Source organism: Entelurus aequoreus, linkage group LG01 (genome assembly GCF_033978785.1).
Source record: "Entelurus aequoreus isolate RoL-2023_Sb linkage group LG01, RoL_Eaeq_v1.1, whole genome shotgun sequence".
NCBI lineage: Eukaryota > Metazoa > Chordata > Actinopteri > Syngnathiformes > Syngnathidae > Entelurus > Entelurus aequoreus.
In genome coordinates, this window is record NC_084731.1 from 8,521,442 (window position 1) to 8,546,283 (window position 24,842).

The 24,842-nt window shown below is 44.8% G+C and overlaps 1 protein-coding gene across 2 annotated transcripts in view; it reads right to left on the reverse strand.

Moving 5' to 3' along the window:
- Window positions 1-24,842, reverse strand: part of LOC133647855 (inactive dipeptidyl peptidase 10-like) — a 128,943-nt gene that overhangs the window by 35,552 nt on the left and 68,549 nt on the right. For both annotated transcript variants that reach the window (XM_062043585.1, XM_062043576.1), the window contains exons 4-7: window positions 4,446-4,540; window positions 4,285-4,359; window positions 592-644; window positions 450-531 (exon numbers count right to left, since the gene is read on the reverse strand). In XM_062043585.1, coding sequence (XP_061899569.1) covers window positions 450-531; window positions 592-644; window positions 4,285-4,359; window positions 4,446-4,540 — 305 coding nt within the window. The remainder of the gene's footprint in view (window positions 1-449; window positions 532-591; window positions 645-4,284; window positions 4,360-4,445; window positions 4,541-24,842) is intronic.

Sequence of the window (24,842 nt, forward strand, 5' to 3'; positions counted from 1 at the left end):
TTTACTTGAGTCATATTGCCATCATATTGCAGTCTACACGTATCTCTTATGTTTGACTGCCATCTACTGGTCACACTTATCATTACACCATGCACCAAATAAAATTGCTTCGAGGTGGGTAAGCAAAAACCAGAACTATTATGTACATTAGTTATAAGGCGCACTGTCGAGTTTTGAGGAAAAACAAGGATTTTAAGTGCGCCTTATAGTCTGGAAAATACGGTACTGTGTTTTATGTTGTGTTAAAAAATGACAACAAACGCGTGTGTTAGTAATTGCTATGAAGTGGAAAAAGGGGTAGGATTAAATATGTTCCGCTTCTTCCTACCCATTTTTGGACATGCCGTAATGAAAAAACTGTATATATGCGATGTAGTTGTATGCTTATTCCAAACAAACTTGACGCCAACCAACCGACCGATCAACATTTGGAAAAAAGACGCTCTCACCAGTTGTTGTCCTTGTCGTCCCCAGGCTGCATGCTGCAGCACCGCATTGGGAACTTCCGGAGGGTTCAGCTCCCAAACCTCCCTGAGGTGTACAAGACAATGAGAAGGGTGCAAAGACACGAGAAAAAGCCGCTCAGCCTACCTTGTGTATATGTTGTAAACAATGTATGACGCCTGGTAGGAATATCTGTACACCTGTAATAAGGAATGAGTCCGTCACACAAAATCCACACGGATTCACACCTGCAGCTTGTGGACACATGAAGGTGACCCACATTAAGCAGAACATAGTGTCAGACGTCCAGAGATTCAGAGAGTGAGTGTGAGGAGAGAATACAGTAAGTAAACACAAGGACGCTGAGTAAACAGAGCAACATACAAACATGTACACAACAGAAATATACACTATATTGCCAAAAGTATTTGGCCACCTGCCTTGACTCACACATGAACTTGAAGTGCCATACCATTCCTAACCCATAGGGTTCAATATGATGTCGGTCCACCTTTTGCAGCTATTACAGCTTCAACTCTTCTGGGAAGGCTGTCCACAAGGTTGCGGAGTGTGTTTATAGGAATGTTCCACAATTCTTCCAAAAGCGCATTGGTGAGGTCACACACTGATGTCGGTCGAGAAGGCCTGGCTCCCAGTCTCTGTTCTAATTCATCCCAAAGGGGTTCTATGGGGTTCAGGTCAGGCCAGTCAAGTTCTTAATTTTTAAAAAAAAAATTTTTCAAGGTGGGACGCACCGCCCGGGAAGACCGCCCCCGCCCCACCAGCAACCGGGCCCCCACGAGCCCACTCCCCACCCCCAGAGAGCGCGGTGCGGTCACCCCACCCAAGTCGGCCTCCGCAGGACCGCCCAGCGCGGGGCCACTGGAACAACCCACCCCACCCGCAGGGACCCCAACGATGGAGATGGAACAACCAGCAACCGCCCTGTCGATTTCCCCCCCTGAGGGAGGGGGAAATAAAAATAATTTTAATAAAATATATTAAAAAATAAATTAATTAATAATAAATAGTAATAATAATAAAAATAATTATTATGTATTAAAAAAACAAAAAAACAAACAAAAATAAAAAAAATTAAAAAATAAGAATTAAAAGAAGATCACAGACATGCTGACACACAAGGTCATTACCCCAGCAGCTGGCCGACTCGCAGCACCTCGGAATACCTTGCAGCACCAAGCTACCACAATAGACGCGGGGACTGGACCCAGCAGGCCCCAACCAAGACGGGCACCCGGAAGGGATGGATGGTGGGACCCAGGAGCTCCAGACACGCAGTCCGGATGCAGTAGCCTGAGGCGCCGACCCCCGCCTGACAAGCAGGCCCAGAGCATACCCCCAGAAATATACATACATACATATATATATACACATACATACATATACACACACATACACATATATACATATATATACACACATATACATATATATATATATACAGTATATAGGCCAGTCAAGTTCATCCACACCAGACTCTTGTCATCCATGTCTTTATGGACCTTGCTTTGTGCAGTGGTGCACAGTCATGTTGGAAGAGGAAGGGGCCCGCTCCAAACTGTTCCCACAAGGTTGGGAACATGAAATTATCCAAAATGTTTTAGTATCCTGAAACATTCAAAGATCCTTTCACTGGAACTAAGGGGCCAACCCCAACTCCTGAAAAACAACCCCACACCATAATTCCTCCTCCACCAAATTTCACACTCGGCACAATGCAGTCCGAAATGTACCGTTCTTCTGGCAACCTCCAAACCCAGACTCGTCCATCAGAGTGCCAGATGGAAAAGCGTGATTCATCACTCCAGAGAACGCGTCTCCACTGCTCTAGAGTCCAGTGGCGACGTACTTTACACCACTGCTGTCATGACGTGGAGGTTTTCCCAGCTTACTGTGAGGATTGTTCTCCCAGGACGCAAACTGACTTTTCCGGACAACGGTAGAAGGTAAGAACATTATTTAATCTTGACTCAAAAAAAGGTGAAAACAAAAAGGTGCACAAGGCGAAGGCACAACTTAACGCAGGAAACAAAAGCTAAGACTTAGCATAAACTATGGACGTGAAACAAAAAAAACTCGCTAACTATGGCATGAATAAACAAAACTTACTTTGACAAGGCATGGAACAAGCATCAAACTATGGCAAGGAAAGAGCATGAAACCATCAATGTACAGAACAATGTCGCCAGGACGACTAACTGGAAAAACAGGCTTAAATAATAGTCTCTGATTAGAGCAGGTGCGTGATCCGAACACATGAGGCAGGTGGAACTAATGAGTCGTCATGGAAACTAAAACAAACAAGGGCGCACAAAAACAGGAACTATCGAGTCCAAAACCAACAGAACATAACTCAGTGTTTCCCATAAATAGCCAAGATACCTGTGGCGGTGGGGCGTGGCTATAGGCGTGGTAACCATGACATCATCGAGTAATTTGCATAATTTACTACAATGATATGATTTTCTCTAAAAAGGCTCAAAAAATGTATACTTACTAATTAATAATAACAGTTTTCTTTTAAACATCCATCCATCCATTTTACAATATAATTACAACACTTTATGTACATATTTATATACAGATTTGAACAATAAGTTATTCACTGAAATATATTTATTAAATGTGGTTCTTACAAAAAACATATCTTATAAAATATAAAAGCTAAAATTTCTCTTAAAGCTCTGCCCCTTTAATTAGTGCATACTAAATAATTTAACTTTAGCCTACTACTACAACCATATTATTTACCAGCAACATAAAGTGAAACAGAGGCAGAGGTGTCCTGCCACAGTCAGTAACAAATAAACAGAAAACAGTGGTGGTCAAATACAAATAAGGCAACAAGAGAAGTGTCCTACACTTCTCTTTTGTAAAGTAAATCTGAACAGCCTATATGGGCATCTACATCAACTATATAATTTGCCTGAGAAGCTGGACAGGAAGAAAAAAAAAAAAAAAAATTTTTTTTTTATTTTTTTTTTTTATTTGTGGCGGACGTAATTCTTTCGTGGCGGGCCGCCACAAATAAATGAATGTGTGGGAAACACTGTAACTAAACAAAACATGATCTGGACCACGGATCATGACAACTGCATCCCACGCTTTGCATTGGACTTGGTGATGTATGGCTTAGATGCAGCTGCCCGACCATGGAAACCCATTCCATGAAGCTCTCTGCGTACTGTACGTGGGCTAATTGGAAGGTCACATAAAGTTTGGAGCTCTGTAGCAACTGACTGTGCAGAAAGTCGCCGACCTCTTTGCACTATGCTCTTCAGCATCGTGGCTGAGTTGCTGTTGTTCCCAAACTCTTCCGTTTTAGTTATAATAAAGCCGACAGTTGACTTTGGAATATTTAGGAGCGAGGACATTTTACGACTGGATTTGTTGCACAGGTGGCATCCTATGACAGTTCCGCGCTGGAAATCACTGAGAGCGGCCCATTCTTACACAAATGTTTGTAGAAACATTACTAAGTGCTTGATTTTATACACCTGGGGCCGGGCCAAGTGATTAGGACACCTGATTCTCATCATTTGGATGGGCGGCCAAATACTTTTGGCAATATAGTGTTCGTAGAAATATAACCATCAAAACACAAACCCGGCAAATCAGGGCCATGTGTTGAGCACAGGTGGTGGGATTAGTTTCAAAGCCAGGGAATAGTGGGTGTGCATTGGCATCAAAAGAGGCCAACTCAGGTCAATTCCATAAATGTCAAGAAGCCCAAAATAGGAACTCCAGACGACAAAAGGGAAATAAAATACAAATTCTGTAAGATAGAACTGCTAGAGTTGCAGTAATAACAGTGCCTACCTGTTTGACATCATAAGCAAAGAGTGCATATTGAAGGTCTGCAGAGAGCCAGTACTTTGCCACCTTGAACGCCACCTGATTAGAGACAGCGGGCACACCAACATCTGGCCAGTTGATTGGTTGAAATGGAAGGGCGGGAAGACGGAAAAGAAGCGACTTACAAAGGTGGTATTGTTGAGAAGGACTTCCGTCTGGTTGAAGGTGAAATCAAACTTGACAACATGGCCGTCTCGGTTCCTGTACACCACCGCTGAATCTAAGCGAGACAGGAGAAAAATGGTATTGGTTGTGATTTGGTTGGTGGTGCATCTCTGCAGGGTGTATCACATATAGCAGGGGTGTCAAGCGCACGGCCCCGCGAACAGGTTTTATCCGGCCCGCGGGATGAGTTGGCCGAGTATAAAAAATGAGCCGAAATTTTTGAACGAAAGAAACTGCTGTTCTAAATGTGTCCACTAGATGTCGCAATAGCAATTCTTTGTATCTTTGTAGATGATGCTACGTATGTAAAAAAAAAAAAACACATGATGTTAGTGCACCAGTCGAGGAAAATGAGCAAACTACATAAATAACATCGGTAACACTTTAGTATGAGGAACATATTGACCATTAATTGGTTGCTTAATAACATACAAATTAGTATCATATTGGCTCTTAATTAGTCACTATTAAGTACTTATTAATGCCTTATTCTGCATGGCTTTATTAACCCTAACCCTCTAACCCTAACCTTAACCCCAACCCTAACCCCAATCCCAACCCTAGCCCTAACCGTGACCAACTCTTTTTCTTTATGCCTAACCCTAACCCCAACCCCAACCCTAACCCTAACCCCAACCCTAACCCCAACCCTAACACTCTAACCCTAACCCTAACCCTAAACCAAACCCAACCCCAACCCTAGCCCTAACCCGAACCAACTCTTTTTCTTTATGCCTAACCCTAACCTTAACCCCAACCCCAACCCTAGCCCTAACCCTAACCCTAACCCTAACCCTAACCCTAACCCTAACACTCTAACCCTAACCCTAACCCTAAACCAAACCCAACCCCAACCCTAGCCCTAACCCGAACCAACTATTTTTCTTTATGCCTAACCCTAACCCTAACCTTAACCCCAACCCCAACCCTAGCCCTAACCCTAACCGTAACCAACTCTTTTTCTTTATGCCTAACCCTAACCCCAACCCCAACCCCAATCCTAACCCTAACCCTAACCCCCCAACACCTAACCCCAACCCTAACCCTAACCCCAACCCCAACCCTAGCCCTAACCGTGACCAACTCTTTTTCTTTATGCCTAACCCTAACCCCAACCCCAACCCTAACCCTAACCCCAACCCTAACCCCAACCCTAACACTCTAACCCTAACCCTAACCCTAAACCAAACCCAACCCCAACCCTAGCCCTAACCCGAACCAACTCTTTTTCTTTATGCCTAACCCTAACCCTAATCCTAATCCTAATCCTAACCATAACTTTAATCCTAACCCTAACCCCAACCCCAACCCCAACCCTAACCCTAACCCCAACCCCAACCCTAACCCTAACCCCAACCCCAACCATAGCCCTAACCCTAAACAACTATTTTTCTTTATGCCTAACCCTAACTCTAATCCTAATCCTAACCCTAACCCCAACCCTAACCCTCTAACCCTAACCCCAACCCCAACCCCAACCCTAGCCCTAACCAACCCTTTTTCTTTATGCCTAACCCTAACCCTAACCCCAACCCCAACCCTAACCCCAACCCTAACCCTCTAACCTTAACCCTAACCCCAACCCCAACCCCAACCCTAGCCCTAACCAACCCTTTTTCTTTATGCCTAACCCTAACCCTAACCCCAACCCCAACCCTAACCCCAACCCTAACCCTCTAACCTTAACCCTAACCCCAACCCCAACCCCAACCCTAGCCCTAACCCTAACCAACTATTTTTCTTTATGCCTAACCCTAACCCCAACCCCAACCCTAACTCTAATCCTAACCCTAACCCTAACCCCAAACCCAACCCTAACCCTCTAACCCTAACCCCAACCCCAACCCCAGCCCTAACCCTAACCCTAACCCAACCCTAACCCTAACCCCAACCCTAACCCTAACCCTAACCCCAACCTTAACCCCAACCCTAACCCTCTAACCTTAACGCTAACCCCAACCCTAGCCTAACCCTAACCAACTCTTTTTCTTTATGCCTAACCCTAACCCTAATCCAAACCCTAACCCCAACCCTAACCCCAACCCACTAACCTTAACCCTAACCCCAACCCTAGCCCTAACCCTAACCAACTCTTTTTCTTTATGCCTAACCCTAACCCTAATCCTAATCCTAAATCTAATCCTAACCCTAACCCTAACCCCAACCCTAACCCTCTAACCCTAACCCTAACCCCAACCCTAGCCCTAGCCCTAGCCCTAACCCTAACCAACCCTTTTTCTTTATGCCTAACCCAACCCTAATCCTAACCCTAACCCCAACCCCAACCCTCTAACCCTAACCCTAACCCCAACCCCATGCCTAGCCCTAACCAACCCTTTTTCTTTATGCCTAACCCTAACCCTAATCCTAATCCTAACCCTAACCCTAACCCTAACCAACCCTTTTTCTTTATGCCTAACCCTAACCCTAATCTAATCCTAACCCTAACCCTTACCCTAACCCCAACCCCAACCCTACCCCTCTAACCTTAACCCTAACCCCAACCCCAACCCTAACCCTAACCCTAACCCTAACCAACCCTTTTTCTTTATGCCTAACCCTAACCATAACCTAACCCTAACCCTAACCCTAACCCTAACCTAACCCTAACCCTAACCCTAACCCTAACCCAAACCCTAACCCTCTGACCCTGACCCTAACCCCAACCCTAACCCCAACCTTAACCCCAACCCTAACCCTTTAACCTTAACCCTAAACAACTCTTTTTCTTTATGCCTAACCCTAACCCTAACCATAACCCAAACCTAACCCTAACCCAGACGGACAGTGCACACCCCCCTTCCCCCTCCCCCTAACCCTAACCTCAAACCTAACCCCAACCCTAACCCTCTAACCCTAACCCTAACCCCAACCCCAACCCTAGCCCTAACCCTAACCAACTCTTTTTTTCTTTATGCCTAACCCTAACCCTAACCATAACCCAAACCTAACCCTAAACCAAACCTATCCCCAACCCTAACCCTAACCCCAACCCTAACCCTCTAATCCTAACCCTAACCCCAACCCCAACCCTAGCCCTAACCCTAACCAACCCTTTTGCTTTATGCCTAACCCTAACCCTAATCCAAACCCTAACCCCAACCCTAACCCCAACCCTAACCCCAACCCACTAACCTTAACCCTAACCCCAACCCTAGCCCTAACCCTAACCAACTCTTTTTCTTTATGCCTAACCCTAACCCTAATCCTAATCCTAACTCTAATCCTAACCCTAACCCTCTAACCCTAACCCTAACCCCAACCCTATCCCTAGCCCTAACCCTAACCAACCCTTTTACTTTATGCCTAACCCAACCCTAATCCTAACCCTAACCCCAACCCCAACCCTCTAACCCTAACCCTAACCCTAACCCCAACCCCAACCCTAGCCCTAACCAACCCTTTTTCTTTATGCCTAACCGTAACCCTAATCCTAATCCTAACCCTAACCCTAACCCTAACCAACCCTTTTTCTTTATGCCTAACCCTAACCCTAATCTAATCCTAACCCTAACCCTTACCCTAACCCACATATGTCAGAGTCAAGGCCCGCGGGCCATATCCGGCCCGCGAGAAGGTTTTTTACGGCCCTTGGGATGATCTTGATTTATTATTAGAACCGGCCCGCAGACCGCAGATCTTTTACACGCACCAAGCGGATGCCGGTCCAAGGTTCCGAAAGGGGGCGAGCGGCCCGCCGGGACGCGCCTGCCGGCCGAAGGGCTGCAGCCCGGCCGTCAGTCGCGGAGCCCGCCGTGCCACGCGCGCCAAGGGGGCGGGCCGAAACCCGGCCCCGAGGCCCTGAGACTTCTGCTTTGTTTCCCCAAACCGCGCGTCACCGCCGGGCCCGCACCACCGTCGGGCTGCAGCCCGAGCGTCGGTGGCGGAACCCGTCATGTGCCGCGCGCGCCAAGCGGAGCGGGGGGGTCAAGCGGGCCGAAACCCGCAGGCCACCCCCTCACCACGAGGCCCTGAGACTTCTGCGTTTGACCCCTACGCGCGGCCCGTCGGGACGCGCCCGCCGTCAAGCCACGAGGGCCAGCCGTCGGGTCGCGGAGCCCGCCGTGCCACGCGCGCCAAGGGGCGGGCCGAAACCAGCGGGGGGTTTCGGGCACCCAAATCGCCTCCCTCCCACGGAGGGAGGAGGGGGGTTTAATGTGAACATTACTGTGCAATCACATATTTAGAGTTTTTACTCAATTCAAGTTTAAAAGTTAAAGTTTAATATTTGTTTTCACTGCATGTTACTTCTCCTTAAACAAAGTGTTGTTTTTGATTTATAGATTTTTGCACTTTATTTTATTGTATTTCAATTTAATTATATTTTAAAAATATTTCAGTTGAGTGGATGATAGAAAATTGCTATTATTGTTTTTTTCTTTGAAGTAAATTTAGCCCACTTTTGCTAAAATAGAAAATATAGGCTACTGATGGTGCCTTGAATACCGGTTTCTTTCATTTAATGTTCATGTTATGGGGATTTTTATATAAAGGAAATTTGTCTTTTGTGTCTGTTGAAAATTAAAGATTACTGACAGAGCCATAAGAAAATATTGCTTTATTTATCTGATCATATTGGAATATATTTGTTAGGTTTTCAGTAGGTTCAATTAGGTTCACTAGACTATATGCGTCATTTAAAATTTTTTCAATGAACATTCGAACAGTCCGGCCCTCGGCTTGTAGCTAAATTTTTTATTTGGCCCTCCGTCCATTTGACTTTGACACCCCTGCCCTAACCCCAACCCCAACCCTACCCCTCTAACCTTAACCCTAACCCCAACCCCAACCCTAACCCTAACCCTAACCCTAACCAACCCTTTTTCTTTATGCCTAACCCTAACCATGACCCAAACCTAACCCTAACCCTAACCCTAACCCAACCCCAACCCCAACCCTAACCCTAACCCCAACCCCAACCCTAACCCCAACCCCAACCATAGCCCTAACCCTAAACAACTATTTTTCTTTATGCCTAACCCTAACTCTAATCCTAATCCTAACCCTAACCCCAACCCTAACCCTCTAACCCTAACCCCAACCCCAACCCCAACCCTAGCCCTAACCAACCCTTTTTCTTTATGCCTAACCCTAACCCTAACCCCAACCCCAACCCTAACCCCAACCCTAACCCTCTAACCTTAACCCTAACCCCAACCCCAACCCCAACCCTAGCCCTAACCCTAACCAACTATTTTTCTTTATGCCTAACCCTAACCCTAATCCTAACCCTAACTCTAATCCTAACCCTAACCCTAACCCTAACCCCAAACCCAACCCTAACCCTCTAACCCCAACCCCAACCCCAGCCCTAACCCTAACCCTAACCCCAACCCTAACCCTCTAACCTTAACCCTAACCCTAACCCTAACCCTAACCCCAACCTTCACCCCAACCCTAACCCTCTAACCTTAATGCTAACCCCAACCCTAGCCTAACCCTAACCAACTCTTTTTCTTTATGCCTAACCCTAACCCTAATCCAAACCCTAACCCCAACCCTAACCCCAACCCACTAACCTTAAACCTAACCCCAACCCTAGCCCTAACCCTAACCAACTCTTTTTCTTTATGCCTAACCCTAACCCTAATCCTAATCCTAAATCTAATCCTAACCCTAACCCTAACCCCAACCCTAACCCTCTAACCCTAACCCTAACCCCAACCCTAGCCCTAGCCCTAGCCCTAACCCTAACCAACCCTTTTTCTTTATGCCTAACCCAACCCTAATCCTAACCCTAACCCCAACCCCAACCCTCTAACCCTAACCCTAACCCCAACCCCATGCCTAGCCCTAACCAACCCTTTTTCTTTATGCCTAACCCTAACCCTAATCCTAATCCTAACCCTAACCCTAACCAACCCTTTTTCTTTATGCCTAACCCTAACCCTAATCTAATCCTAACCCTAACCCGTACCCTAACCCCAACCCCAACCCTACCCCTCTAACCTTAACCCTAACCCCAACCCCAACCCTAACCCTAACCCTAACCCTAACCAACCCTTTTTCTTTATGCCTAACCCTAACCATAACCTAACCCTAACCCTAACCCTAACCTAACCCTAACCCTAACCCAAACCCTAACCCTCTGACCCTAACCCTAACCCCAACCCTAACCCCAACCTTAACCCCAACCCTAACCCTCTAACCTTAACGCTAACCCCAACCCTAGCCTAACCCTAAACAACTCTTTTTCTTTATGCCTAACCCTAACCCTAACCATAACCCAAACCTAACCCTAACCCAGACGGACAGTGCACACCCCCCTTCCCCCTCCCCCTAACCCTAACCTCAAACCTAACCCCAACCCTAACCCTCTAACCCTAACCCCAACCCCAACCCTAGCCCTAACCCTAACCAACTCTTTTTTTCTTTATGCCTAACCCTAACCCTAACCATAACCCAAACCTAACCCTAAACCAAACCTAACCCCAACCCTAACCCTAACCCCAACCCTAACCCTCTAATCCTAACCCTAACCCCAACCCCAACCCTAGCCCTAACCCTAACCAACCCTTTTGCTTTATGCCTAACCCTAACCCTAATCCAAACCCTAACCCCAACCCTAACCCCAACCCACTAACCTTAACCCTAACCCCAACCCTAGCCCTAACCCTAACCAACTATTTTTCTTTATGCCTAACCCTAACCCTAATCCTAATCCTAACTCTAATCCTAACCCTAACCCTAACCCTCTAACCCTAACCCTAACCCCAACCCCAACCCTATCCCTAGCCCTAACCCTAACCAACCCTTTTCTTTATGCCTAACCCAACCCTAATCCTAACCCTAACCCTAACCCTAACCCCAACCCTATCCCTAGCCCTAACCAACCCTTTTTCTTTATGCCTAACCCAACCCTAACCCTAACCCTAACCCTAACCCTAACCCAAACCTAACCCTAAACCAAACCTAACCCCAACCCTAACCCTAACCCCAACCCTAACCCTCTAATCCTAACCCTAACCCCAACCCCAACCCTAGCCCTAACCCTAACCAACCCTTTTCTTTATGCCTAACCCTAACCCTAATCCAAACCCTAACCCCAACCCTAACCCCAACCCTAACCCCAACCCACTAACCTTAACCCTAACCCCAACCCTAGCCCTAACCCTAACCAACTCTTTTTCTTTATGCCTAACCCTAACCCTAATCCTAATCCTAACTCTAATCCTAACCCTAACCCTCTAACCCTAACCCTAACCCCAACCCTATCCCTAGCCTTAACCCTAACCAACCCTTTTACTTTATGCCTAACCCAACCCTAATCCTAACCCTAACCCCAACCCCAACCCTCTAACCCTAACCCTAACCCTAACCCCAACCCCAACCCTAGCCCTAACCAACCCTTTTTCTTTATGCCTAACCGTAACCCTAATCCTAATCCTAACCCTAACCCTAACCCTAACCAACCCTTTTTCTTTATGCCTAACCCTAACCCTAATCTAATCCTAACCCTAACCCTTACCCTAACCCCAACCCCAACCCTACCCCTCTAACCTTAACCCTAACCCCAACCCCAACCCTAACCCTAACCCTAACCCTAACCAACCCTTTTTCTTTATGCCTAACCCTAACCATGACCCAAACCTAACCCTAACCCTAACCCTAACCCTAACCCAAACATAACCCTAACCCTAACCCTAACCCAAACCCTAACCCAAACCCTAACCCTCTGACCCTAACCCTAACCCCAACCCCAACCCTAGCCCTAACCCTAACCAACCCTTTTTCTTTATGCCTAACCCTAATCCTAATCCTAACCCTAACCCTAACCCCAACCCTAACCCTCTAACTTTAACCCTAACCCCAACCCTAGCCCTAACCCTAACCAACTCTTTTTCTTTATGCCTAACCCTAACCCTAATCCTAATCTTAACCCTAACTCTAATCCTAACCCTAACCCTAACCCCAACCCCAACCAAAACCCCAACCCAATAACTCTAAATTAAGTCTTTGTTACTTACAATATGTTCCCCTAGTGTCCAAATAACTCTTAATTAAGTCTTCGTTACTTACAATATGTTCCCCATAATAAAATGTTACCATGGAATCTTGTAATTTGATTTTGGTATTATTTTTTTTTTCTTGATAGATTGAGAATTAACACCAATGAGTTGACTGATGAACATGATCACATTATTTATTCAAAAAGTATAAATAACGACCAATAAGGACAGAATACGGTCCGTGTACCTTCCGGTCATTCTATTTCCAATTCTTAAATGCAAATCAAAAAACTAATTTCGGGTCATCTCGCAACACACAAACAAACCGATGTACGGTTCCCATGGCAACATCGTGATGAGCGTGACGGCCGTGATTTGGCGAGAACATACCAAGAGCTCAAAGGGAACCTGGCTTCGTTTTTTTCTTTGTGTTTATATTTTGGAAGGTCACGCTAAGCCTTCTCCCACACCATCGTAGAACCTCATTATGACATGAAAGTAGAACTTGTTTATCCTCCTGACAGCGACATTTCTGTTTTGCATAACAGGTTTAGTTTTATTCTAAAATGGGTACATTTGTTAAAAAAAAACGACCAACAACAAATGCTCACTTCTGAGGAGATGGATTTGTCCTTGTTCTGCAAACAACTTTGTACCATGTGCACCAATGTTACTGTACTCCATAATTACAGGATCAGAACCAGAATCAGAAGTACTTTATTAATCCCCGAGGAGAAATTAAGATTTTCGGCACAATCCCATTCTAGAGCAGACAAACTGTCAAAAAAATGGTATTTAAATGATCAAAAAACTTTCCGTTCTGAGTTCCCAATGAACAGACAAGAGGCTGTCTTTGTTGCACCAAGCAAAGGCTTGGAAAAATTCCATTATGTACGATGGGAGGAGACGGGAGGGGTTATCTATTGTCATCGAAGACCTGCCCAAGCTGAATCCAGGACTAACCCAAGCCCGAGGCATCTTCTTCTTTTGTTTTCAATGTGACCAAAAACAAGAGATGTTTACATACCCCCCATTCCTTTGGAAGCAGATGTTGTTGTGTAAACAGGGAGTGTCCAAATAAAGGAGGAGACGAAAACCTTTTTCGTCAGAGCGTGGTGCAAGATTGAGTCCAAATTTAATTAAGATTAAGATTAAAGATTAAAGTACCAATGATTGTCACACACACACTAGATGTGGTGAAATTTGTCCTCTGCATTTGACCCATCCCCTTGGGGAGCAGTGGGCAGCATCGGCGCCACGCCCGGGAATCATTTTGGTGATTTAACCCCCAACTCCAACCCTTTGTTGCTGAGTGCCAAGCAGGGAAGTTATGGGTCCCATTTTTATAGTCTTTGGTATGACTCGGCTGGGATTTGAACTCCAACCTACCGATCTCAGTTTGATTCTTTGCTTCTTGTCTTGTTTAACAGATGTCATCAGTGTTTGAACCTGACACAAACATTACAGGGAGACAGAACAGGATCGCTGACAGGTCTGCCAAAAATAATAATAATAATAATACCTGAGATTTATATAGCGCTTTTCTAAGTACCCAAAGTCGCTTTACATGTTAAAAACCCATCATTCATTCACACCTGGTGGTGGTAAGCTACTTTCATAGCCACAGCTGCCCCTTACAAAACCTTTACCACTATCAACTAACCAGAAACCAGGCACTTTACCCCTGAACCACGCACATTTGGAACGCAAGAACTACGGCAAGAATGAAGATCCAAGTCATTCCAGGAGGTGCTAGGAACTAAACATTACAATAAGCATAGTTAATGGTAAATGGGTCATACTTGTATAGCGCTTTTTATCCCTTCAAGGCACTCAAAGCGCTTTGACACTATTTCCACATTCACTCATCCACACACACATGTTCATATGTTGCTAATATTCAGTGTTTTATTGTTCATAGTTAATATTGTAAATCCCACTTTCTTTATTTCCATGTACATTTTGGGTGTCCCGTTCAGTAAAAAACTGTAAAATTCCATTCCTTTTTTTTTTAGATGGTTTGTAATAACGTTTTTCGACTTCTATTGGACATTATGACTTTTGGTATTAGTGTTCCTGTAAAAAAGGCACCCAAACACACAAGCTGTACAACAGATTTTTACAGTTAAAAGTGTATATATAACTTATGCACACATACACATTGGCCCCGCCCCAGAGACATTTTTTTCCTCTAGAAAGGCATTGCTACATTTATGTTGTGTTTTGCTTGATTGTAAAATATACACAACTATTGAGACGCTGGTCTGAGAAGTAAAAGAGGAGCGACGTTCATATGTTGTTAAAGGCCTACTGAAATGACATTTTTTTTATTCAAACGGGGATAGCAGATCCATCCTATGTGTCATACTTGATCATTTCGCGATATTGCCATATTTTTGCTGAAAGGATTTAGTAGAGAACATCGACGATAAAATTGCAACTTTTGGTCGCTGATAAAAAAAAAAGCCTTGCCTGTACCGGAAGTAGCGTGACGTAGTCAGTTGAAAGGCTCCTCACATTTTCCTATTATTTTCAATGCAGCGAGAGCGATTCGGACCGAGAAAGCGACGATTACCCCATTCATTTGAGCGAGGATGAAAGATTCGTGGATGAGGAACGATAGAGTGAAGGACTAGAATGCAGTGCAAGACATATCTTTTTTCGCTCTGACCGTAACTTAGGTACAAGCTGGCTCATTGGATTCCACACTTTCTCCTTTTTCTATTGTGGATCACAGATTTGTATTTTAAACCACCTCGGATACTATATCCTCTTGAAAATGAGAGTCGAGAACGCGAAATGGACATTCACAGTGACTTTTATGTCCACGACAATACATCGGCGAAGCTCTTTAGCTACTGAGCTAACGTGATAGCATCGGGCTCGAATGCAGATAGAAACAAAATAAATAAACCCCTGACTGGAAGGATAGACAGAAGATCAACAATACTATTAAACCATGGACATGTAACTACACGGTAAATGCTTTCCAGCCTGGCGAAGCTTAACAATGCTGTTGCTAACGACGCCATTGAAGCTAACTTGGCAACCGGACCTCACAGAGCTATGCTAAAAACATTAGCTATCCACCTACGCCAGCCCTCATCTGCTCATCAACACCCGTGCTCACCTGCGTTCCAGCGATCGACGGTGCGACGAAGGACTTCACCCGATCACAGATGCGGTCGGCGAGACGGAGGAAGTTAAGGTGAGTTCGGCGGCTAGCGCGTCTGCTATCCATGTCTGTCCTCCTGGCTGTGTTGCTGTAGTCCGCCGCTAATACACCGATCCCACCGGCAACTTTCTTTTTTGCAGTCTCCATTGTTCATTAAACAAATTGCAAAAGATTCACCAACACAGATGTCCAGAATACTGTGGAATTTTGAGATGAAAACAGAGATTTTTGTATAGGATTTAATGTGTCCGCATACTTCCCGTTTCAACGATTGACGTCACGCGCATACGTCATCATACATAGACATTTTCAACCGGAAGTTTAGCGGGAAATTTAAAATTGCACTTTATAAGTTAACCCGGCCGTATTGGCATGTGTTGCAATGTTAAGATTTCATCATTGATATATAAACTATCAGACTGCGTGGTCGGTAGTAGTGGCTATTGGTCATAGTTAATATTTTAAATGGTAAATGGGTTATACTTGTATAGCGCTTTTCTACCTTCAAGCTACTCAAAGCGCTTTGACACTATTTCCACATTCACACACACACGTTCATTTGTTGTTAATATTCAGTGTTTTATTGTTCATAGTTAATATTGTAAAAAATGTTGATTTAATAGTTTTGGCCACTGTAACATTACACACAGTTTGAACAACAACACCGTTTTATTATAGTAAAATAAAACACTGCAGGTGTCAAACAGATCTGGCCCGCAACATCCTTTTATCTGGCCCGCAAACATGATATGATATGTGTCAATAAAGTTCTTCATATTTTCTCACTAAATGTAATTGGGTTTTTTTCATTTTGACAGAAAAAATATGTGTACTGCTTGAAATTGCATACTTTTTAAACTTTATTAGTACCCAATTTTGCAACAAATATTACAGTATATTGTCATACCTTCCAAACATGTTTTTGTCTAAATAAAAATACTTAACTTTACAACAAACTAACAATCAAATTAATAAAAATTACAAAAAAATGTTACGTTGTACGTTGCAGCAGTGGTCCCCAACCTTTTTGTAGCTGTGGACCAGTAAACGCTTGAAAATGTATCCTACGGTGAAATTAAAAAAAAAAAAAAAAAAAAAATTCATAAAGAAATACAATCATGTGTGCTTACGGACTGTATCCCTGCAGACTGTATTGATCTATATTGATATATGATGTATATATTGTGTTTTTTATGTTGATTTAATTTAAAAAAAATAAAATAAAATAAATAAAAAATTGTATTTATTTAAATTTCTTGTGCGGCCCGGTACCAATCGGTCTGCGGACCGGTACCCGGTGGTTGGGGACCACTGCTTTACAGCATCCATCCATCCATTTTCTACCGCTTGTCCCTTTCGGGATCGTGGGGGGTGCTGGAGCCTATCTCAGCCCAGCATATTACTGTAAATTGAAAAACTACTGTTTTGCCGTAAAAATTCTGTTAACGGAGTTGCCAGTTTTTGACCGTAAAATCTACGGTTGTTGTTTTTGACGGTGTATTACTGTAAATGGAAAGACGGTACATTTGTTTTTACGGTAGAAAAACTGGCAGCTAAGTTGCCAGAATAAAAAAAAAAAACTTGTGCTGTTTTTTCCATGAACAATATAATGTTGTAAAAACCAATGTCAATTTAACACCAAAAGTCAGATTTTTCCGTAAAACCCGCCTAAAAATCAGTGGTACTGTTTCTCCATTTTCTGTAAAATCTTGTAAAAAAAACAAAAAAAAAACACACTATATTTTACAGTAATATTTTGTAAATGTAAAATAGACAGTCTATTTAAAACAATTTATATAATTAATAATGAAATCCGGAGGCATATTCATACATTTTTAGCTGTTTGGTACAAGCGGCCCTCTGATGGCAGCCATAACTGCCATGAGCAGCAAGCCGGACACACCAATTTGCGCCCCGCTCAGACCGCGGCCACGCGCCTACACGGCTGCGGGCAATCTGCAATCGGCGCACCTGGATCTGATGAGGCTCGACGGTATGAAAACCAACGCAGCCGACGATCCGGCGCCGGAACATAGTTCTCTGTCTGACAGTAAGCTTCGCGTCTCTGGCTCCTCTCCTGTGTCTGCTCTCCATATTCCCTTTCTCCTTGTGCTTACTTGTTCCTGTCCTTTCCCTGTTCCCACAGTATCCTCCATCGCCTTGGAAGTGAGCTGTGCGCCTCACTTCCCTGGATCTACCTCGATCCTCGACTTCCCTCGCTTTGGACCCGGACCTCAGGACGCCTCTCTCCAGCCCCCACGGACCTCCCGCTTGGATCACGGACCTCTTTCCGCCCAGCCCCTTTGGACTTGTTTGCCTCTCCAAACAACACACACCTAGAACAAACCCCTGACAACCCTATTTTGTTCATTCCTGCACATAATCTTGCATGCACACACGTAGTAGCATACACACTCCACTCACTCATCAAAGCTCCATTAACCCTTTTGAGCGATACTTCCTGTGTCGTGTCGTCTCCTTCTCCCTTGCCGTATGTGGAAGACTTGCTCTTCCGGTTTCTTCAGACCACCAATTACGGACATGACCGCCTCGTTCATCTTTCTGAACAATGCTTTATTTTGCAATAAATGTTTTTTGTGTTCGTTTTGAGTCATTTCTGTCCGTCTCGCCCTCACTCTCGTTCGTGCTCGGGTTTTCTCTCCACCATCAACAACCCCTCTCCTTCCCGGCTGCTGCTCTTTAACAGAGCGACCGGTGATCAGATAAGCCAGCCCAGGTGTGCCATCTACGCACCTGTCGCAAATCTCGAAACCAGTCCTGGCACACCCCGCTTCGCTGCAGGTCCGCAGGCCACGCCCCCCCACACCGTACATAACAGTGTGGCCCTCAATGGAAACCAGTTTGACATCCCTGTGATGTCGTTCTATTAATGCGCACCACCTTTGGTGTGAGGTGGAACAATAGCTGTGATATTGTAGCTTGATGATATTCAGCCTTTGATTAGCACAAGCTTCAAGGAGCACGAAATCACAGCTTCATTTCTCTGAAGTGGCCTGGAGATGATTTGTTTTGGGGGTTTTTTTCCTCCCAGAGGCTCACCTTGCTTCACGCTTCCTGAGGTGTTTGTAAGGGTCTTAGTCTGAGCGCCTACCGGAGAGTCTGACTTTGATTTGTTTTGTCATGGAATCAAACTCCATCACTTGTTTGAATAACATCCATAACACCTCCCGGGCCCGGAGGGATCCGCCTCGTCCCTCATGGCCGCATGTCTGCGTTGCGTCTTGTGAGCACGTCATCCATTCTGGCCGACAACTAATGGGACAGCAATTAGTCCGAGCGGCTCCAAGTGTGTTTCTAAATCTTCATCACTTACGCATCGCATTGATCTTTTTTTCAGACGGCCCGTCTAAAAGATGATAAAACACCGGAGTGTCGTCTCTTCTGAATAAACTTTCATTGGAATTTTCATTCATTTATATTTCATTCAGCAAAATGGAGGACTTGTGTGTAGCAGAGAGACGTGTATACTGAATATAGAGATGGTGGTTACAGGCATGGACCACCTTTTTTGTAATTCTACAAATCCACGATCAGCACATTGACTGACATCAAACTGAGTATGTTGCTTTACATTTACTCTATTTCAGCCTTAACGTCGGGAACTTGTGTGTATTAAATTTATCTTGAATAATTTATAATCAATTTATAATAATCAATTCATCTTAAATAAATTTGCCTCCAGGCTAGACTACTGCAACGCACTTCTTGTCGGGATCCCCAGCAAGAACATCCAGAAGCTGCAATACATACAGAATAGTGCTGCTATATCCATGTCACACCAACTCTCAAATCCCTTCACAGGCTTCCTGTTCCACTCAGGATTGAATTCAAAGTCTCCCTACTAACCCACCAGTGCTTCCATGGAAATGCCCCCCCTCTACCTCAAAGAACTACAGGCTAACCTCCTCCAACCTCCGAGGACAAAGCTACGAACAATGGGAGACCGGACTTTCTGCACCGCCGCTCCCAGTCTGTGGAACGCTCTTCCTGACCACCTGAGGGCACCACAGACTGTGGATGCTTTTAAAAAAGGCCTAAAACCCCTTTTTTTTTTTTTTTTTTTTTAAAGCCTTTTTTTAGATATATGCATACTAGTTTTAGCTATATGGCTGTTCTAGCTTTTATTTTTTGTAATTTTTTATTATCTTTTATTTTTATTTTTATTAATACACTGTAGCACTTTGAGGTTGTTTACTGAATGTGAAGTGCTTTTTTACAAATAAAATGTATTATTATTATTATTATTATTATTATTATCTTAGTTGATTGGTGTGACAATCTGTCACAATCACGTCGGGTTGTGTTTCCCCGGTTGGTGTTTATTTCCTGTCAGCGCTCTTATTTTGGTTCCATTTCCTGCTTGTTTCCCCTCACCTGCTGCTGATTGGCAGCCTGGCCACACCTGAGAAGGTTATTGGCTGCAAACTCCCACCCCTCCAGGACCTGTTCTCCTCCCGGACCAGGAGGCGTCAAAGCTGACTCTTCTCACCCTGGACACAAACTATTCTCCCCTCAACCCCTCAGGCAGGAGACCCAGACTTCCCGCCACCTGAACAGTTTTTTCCCCTCGGCCATCAGGCACAATTCCTAGTTTGTGAACCCGTTCTCAAACAATGGCAATAAAAACTCTTCTGATTCTGATTCTGTTGTCAATCAGCTGGCTGCTATTTATGCCTGCCTCGCCCTCCAGTCAGGGCTCGACGATTGGCTCCCTGGTATCCCGTTTGCTGTCTCAGAATAAAACTGGACTCTCTGGTGACGGTGGCAGAGAAGAGGACTGTAGAACAACTAGTGAGCGTCATGGATGATGCCAGTCACCCTCTGCATACTGTTATCAGTAGCCAGATCCTGTTCAGTGCTAGTCAAGTCAACTTTATTTATATAGCACATTTTCAACAACTTTTTAGATTGAACCAAAGTGCTTTACAGGTTAAAAAAGCATGGAGCAAACAAAAAACAAAAAAACTAAGCAAAACAAAAAACAAACAAAGAACATAAACAATGAATGTGCTAAACAAGATAGTGCAAATGCAATACGGTAAAAAGGGTCGAATAAAAAGTTTAACAAATTTGCAGAATAAAAAATAATAATAATAAAAGTGCGACAAATTGAAAAATACAACTAAAGCAAAGGGGTGGGAGGGGGGGGGGACTAGAAATGGTGGCCTAGTGGGCGGACTCAGCTCGGGTCAAAGGCCAGCGAGAAGAGGTAGGTCTTAAGGAGGGTTTTGAAGACCCCCAGGCTACGGGCTGACCTAATGTGGAGGGGAAGACTGTTCCAGAGCTTAGGGGCGGCAACGGAAAAGGCTCTGTCCCCTCTGGTCTTTAGCCTGGATCTGGGGACCGCCAAAAGCATTTGGTCAGCTGACCTCAAGGCTCTAGACGAGGTATGGTGATGCAGCAGCTCGGTTAAGTATTGTGGGGCCAGACCATTTAGGGATTTAAAAACAATTAAAAGTAATTTAAAATCAATGCGGTGACGGACAGGGAGCCAGTGGAGTGAGGCCAGCACTGGGGTGATGTGCTCGCGTTTTTCGGTACTGGTGAGGAGACGGGCAGCCGCGTTTTGCACAAGCTGCAAACGGCGGAGTGATGCCTGATCAATGCCAGCGTACAGTGAGTTGTTGTTGTCTAGCCGGTGTGTGATGAAGGCGTGGATAGCAGTCTCCAGGTCGCTCTGGAAGAGATAGGCCTTGGTCTTTGCTAGGGTTCTGAGATGGTAAAAGCTGGTACTAACCACTGAGCTGACCTGTTTGGTGAATTTGAAGGCACTATCAAAGATCACACCGAGATTTCTCACGGAGGACCGGATGTTTACACCCAGAGGACCTAGAGCACTGACAAACGAGACTGGAGATGTATCGCCGAAGATCATTATCTCGGTCTTGCTCTCATTAAGGTTGAGGAAGTTAGCACTCATCCATGCTTTAATGTCAGTCAGACAGTCAAGCAGTGGTTGAAGTGCGACCTGTCCTGTGGCCTTAAGAGGTAAATAGATCTGAACATCATCGGCATAACAGTGGAATGGGACATTGTGCTTGACCAGGATTTCACCTAAAGGTAGAATGTACAGTAGGAAGAGTATGGGACCCAGGATTGACCCCTGAGGAACACCACAGGTAAGGGGGGCCACCGAGGAGAGAAAGTCTCCTGGCTGCACAGAGAAACTCCGGTCAGTTAGGTAGGACTGAAACCAGCTTAGGGCTACACCTGAGATGCCCACGTACTGCTTCAGTCGTGACAGTAGAATCCTGTGATCCACTGTGTCGAAGGCAGCTGTGAGGTCCAGAAGCATCAGGATCACAGAACTACCAGAGTCAGCGGCCAGGAGCAGATCGTTTTGCACCCTCAGGAGTGCCGTTTCAGTGCTGTGAGATGTTTTGAAACCAGATTGGAATTTCTCGTGGATGTTATTTACAGCTAGAAAAGATTGTAACTGGACATACACTACTCTCTCAAGGATTTTGGACAGAAAGGGTAACTGAGAGATAGGCCTAAAGTTAGAAAGAACAGACGTGTCAAGATTTTTCTTTTTAATTAAAGGCTGCACCACAGCATGCTTAAAAGCAGCCGGGACATATCCGGAGGAGAGGCAGGTGTTAATCAACCATAAAATAGTAGGGCCAACTGAATCAAGGACTTCTTTGAGAAGGCGAGAGGGAGGGCTATCTGATGGGCAATATGTGGGCCGCAGGTGTTTGACTGCGTCCGAGAGGGAGGAGAGGGAGATAGGCTCGAAAACAGTAAGCTGGGGAAGCGGGGGAGGGGGGAGGGAGAGGAGGAGCGGAGGTGTCAGATGGTCTGAGTGCAGAGATTTTGTCAATGAAGAAGTTTAAGAAACTTTCACAGAGGACAGGTGAGGGGACAACAGGTGACACATCACGGGGGTTGATGAGAGAATTTAAAACTTTAAAAAGAACTTGGGGTTTATCACTGTTACTGGAGATCAAGGTAGAAATATACTTTGTTTTCGATGCTTTTACGGCTCGCTGGTATTCAGACACGGAGTCCCGCAGGATTTGGAGGGAGACATGAAGCCTATCCTTCACCCACTTTCGCTCCGCGCGTCTGAGAGCGCGCGTAGAGTTATTTAGCCATGGTGTTAGAAAAGCTTTGCTACGTTTGGATCTAAGGGGCGCAACAGAGTCCAAAATATCAGTGCAAGCCAAGGTAAACATGGAAAAAATCTCGTCAGCAGTAAAATCACAGTTTACACCCAGTGCACAGATTGAATGACTATTGAAGGCAACTGAAAACATAGCAGCAGTTGAAGGGTTGATCATGCGTGAGCGGCGCTCGGGGACATAGCTGGAATTATTGCCAGAGCACGGGATTACCGTTGTAAACAAAATTGGTGAATGGTCGGAGAGAGACATAGCATATATTTCATTTACAGAAACAGATAAACCATAGGATACCACGAGATCTAAAGTATGTCCCTTTTCGTGTGTCGGGCCAATGACAGATTGCTTGAGGTCAAATGAATCAAGGAGATTCAGAAAATCTCGGGCCAGAGGTTTTGATTGGCAGCAAACATGAACATTAAAATCGCCGCAAATTACAATTTGGTCGTAATTCACCAAAATCCCCGATAGAAAATCAGCAAAGTGATGTAAAAAGTCTTTGTTGAATTTAGGTGGACGATATACCACTGCGCACAGAACAGGGGGAGACAGAATTAATTCAAAGAGTTGTAGTTCAAAACTAGCATAGGTAACGTGTGGAATCTGCCGACAAGTGAACGAAGATTTGTAAACCGAGGCTAAACCTCCTCCGCACCTGCCTGTAGTCCTGGGGGAGTTGAGGAAATCACAGTCCGGTGGAAGCAATTCGGAGAACGCCACATTGTCTCCAACAGTCAGCCAGGTCTCGGTGAGGAACATAAAATCCAACTCTCGGGTGGTAAAGAAGTCATTGAGCCAGAACGTTTTGTTCGCACGACGCAGGTAAGCGGGGATACCTGACAGCATGCGAGGGGGGTTTGTCCAATTCCCCGAGTCGAATCTGGGTACCCATGTCTCGCTAAAGTTTTGAGCTCGGATATTAAACAGTGCTTGGCGATCATAGCACAGTATAGCAGAGACATCCCAGTAAGTGCATAAAAATGAGGCTACAGCAAACAAAAAAACAGAGGCTTCGAGACAGACGACTCGCCGAACAAGCTGGCGCCATCTTGTCAAGTCACACACCGTTCTCTAAAGTGCTAGACTGCTTCATCCCAAGTGCAGGACTAATAGACTCAAAAACTATTTTGTGGCACACGGCATCAGACTGTACAACTCCTCTCGGGGAGATGGGGCGTACTAGGATGACAGGGGACGCAAAACTATAGCAATACTGAAATAAACTGCGACAAAAAACAGTGCAATAAACAGCAATAACAGTGTAATACATGTTCATAACATGGTCACTACTGCCTAGTTTCTACTGTTATATTCTTATTGTTACTGTTATATTTTTATTGTTATTGTTGCTTTTTTTTAATTCTTATTGCAATATGTTCTATTGTATTTCCATTTATCAATCAATCCTCTGCCCCTGTCCAGAGTCGGGAACCAGGGTGGACCGCTCGCCTGTGCATCGGTTGGGGACATCTCTGCGCTGCTGACCCGTCTCTGCTCGGGATGGTCTCCTGCTGGCCCCACTATGGACTGGAATCTCACTATTATGTTAGATCCACTATGGACTGGACTCTCACTATTATGTTAGATCCACTATGGACTGGACTCTCACTATTATGTTAGATCCACTATGGACTGGACTCTCACACTATTATGTTAGATCCACTATGGACTGGAATCTCACTATTATGTTAGATCCACAATGGACTGGACTCTCACTATTATGTTAGATCCACTATGGACTGGACTCTCACTATTATGTTAGATCCACTATGGACTGGAATCTCACTAATATGTTAGATCCACTATGGACTGGACTCTCACTATTATGTTAGATCCACTATGGACTGGACTTTCACCATTATGTTAGATCCACTATGGACTGGACTCTCACTATTATGTTAGATCCACTATGGACTGGACTCTCACTATTATGTTAGATCCACTATGGACTGGACTCTCACACTATTATGTTAGATCCACTATGGACTGGACTCTCACTATTATGTTAGATCCACTATGGACTGGACTCTCACTATTATGTTAGATCCACTATGGACTGGACTCTCACTATTATGTTAGATCAACTAT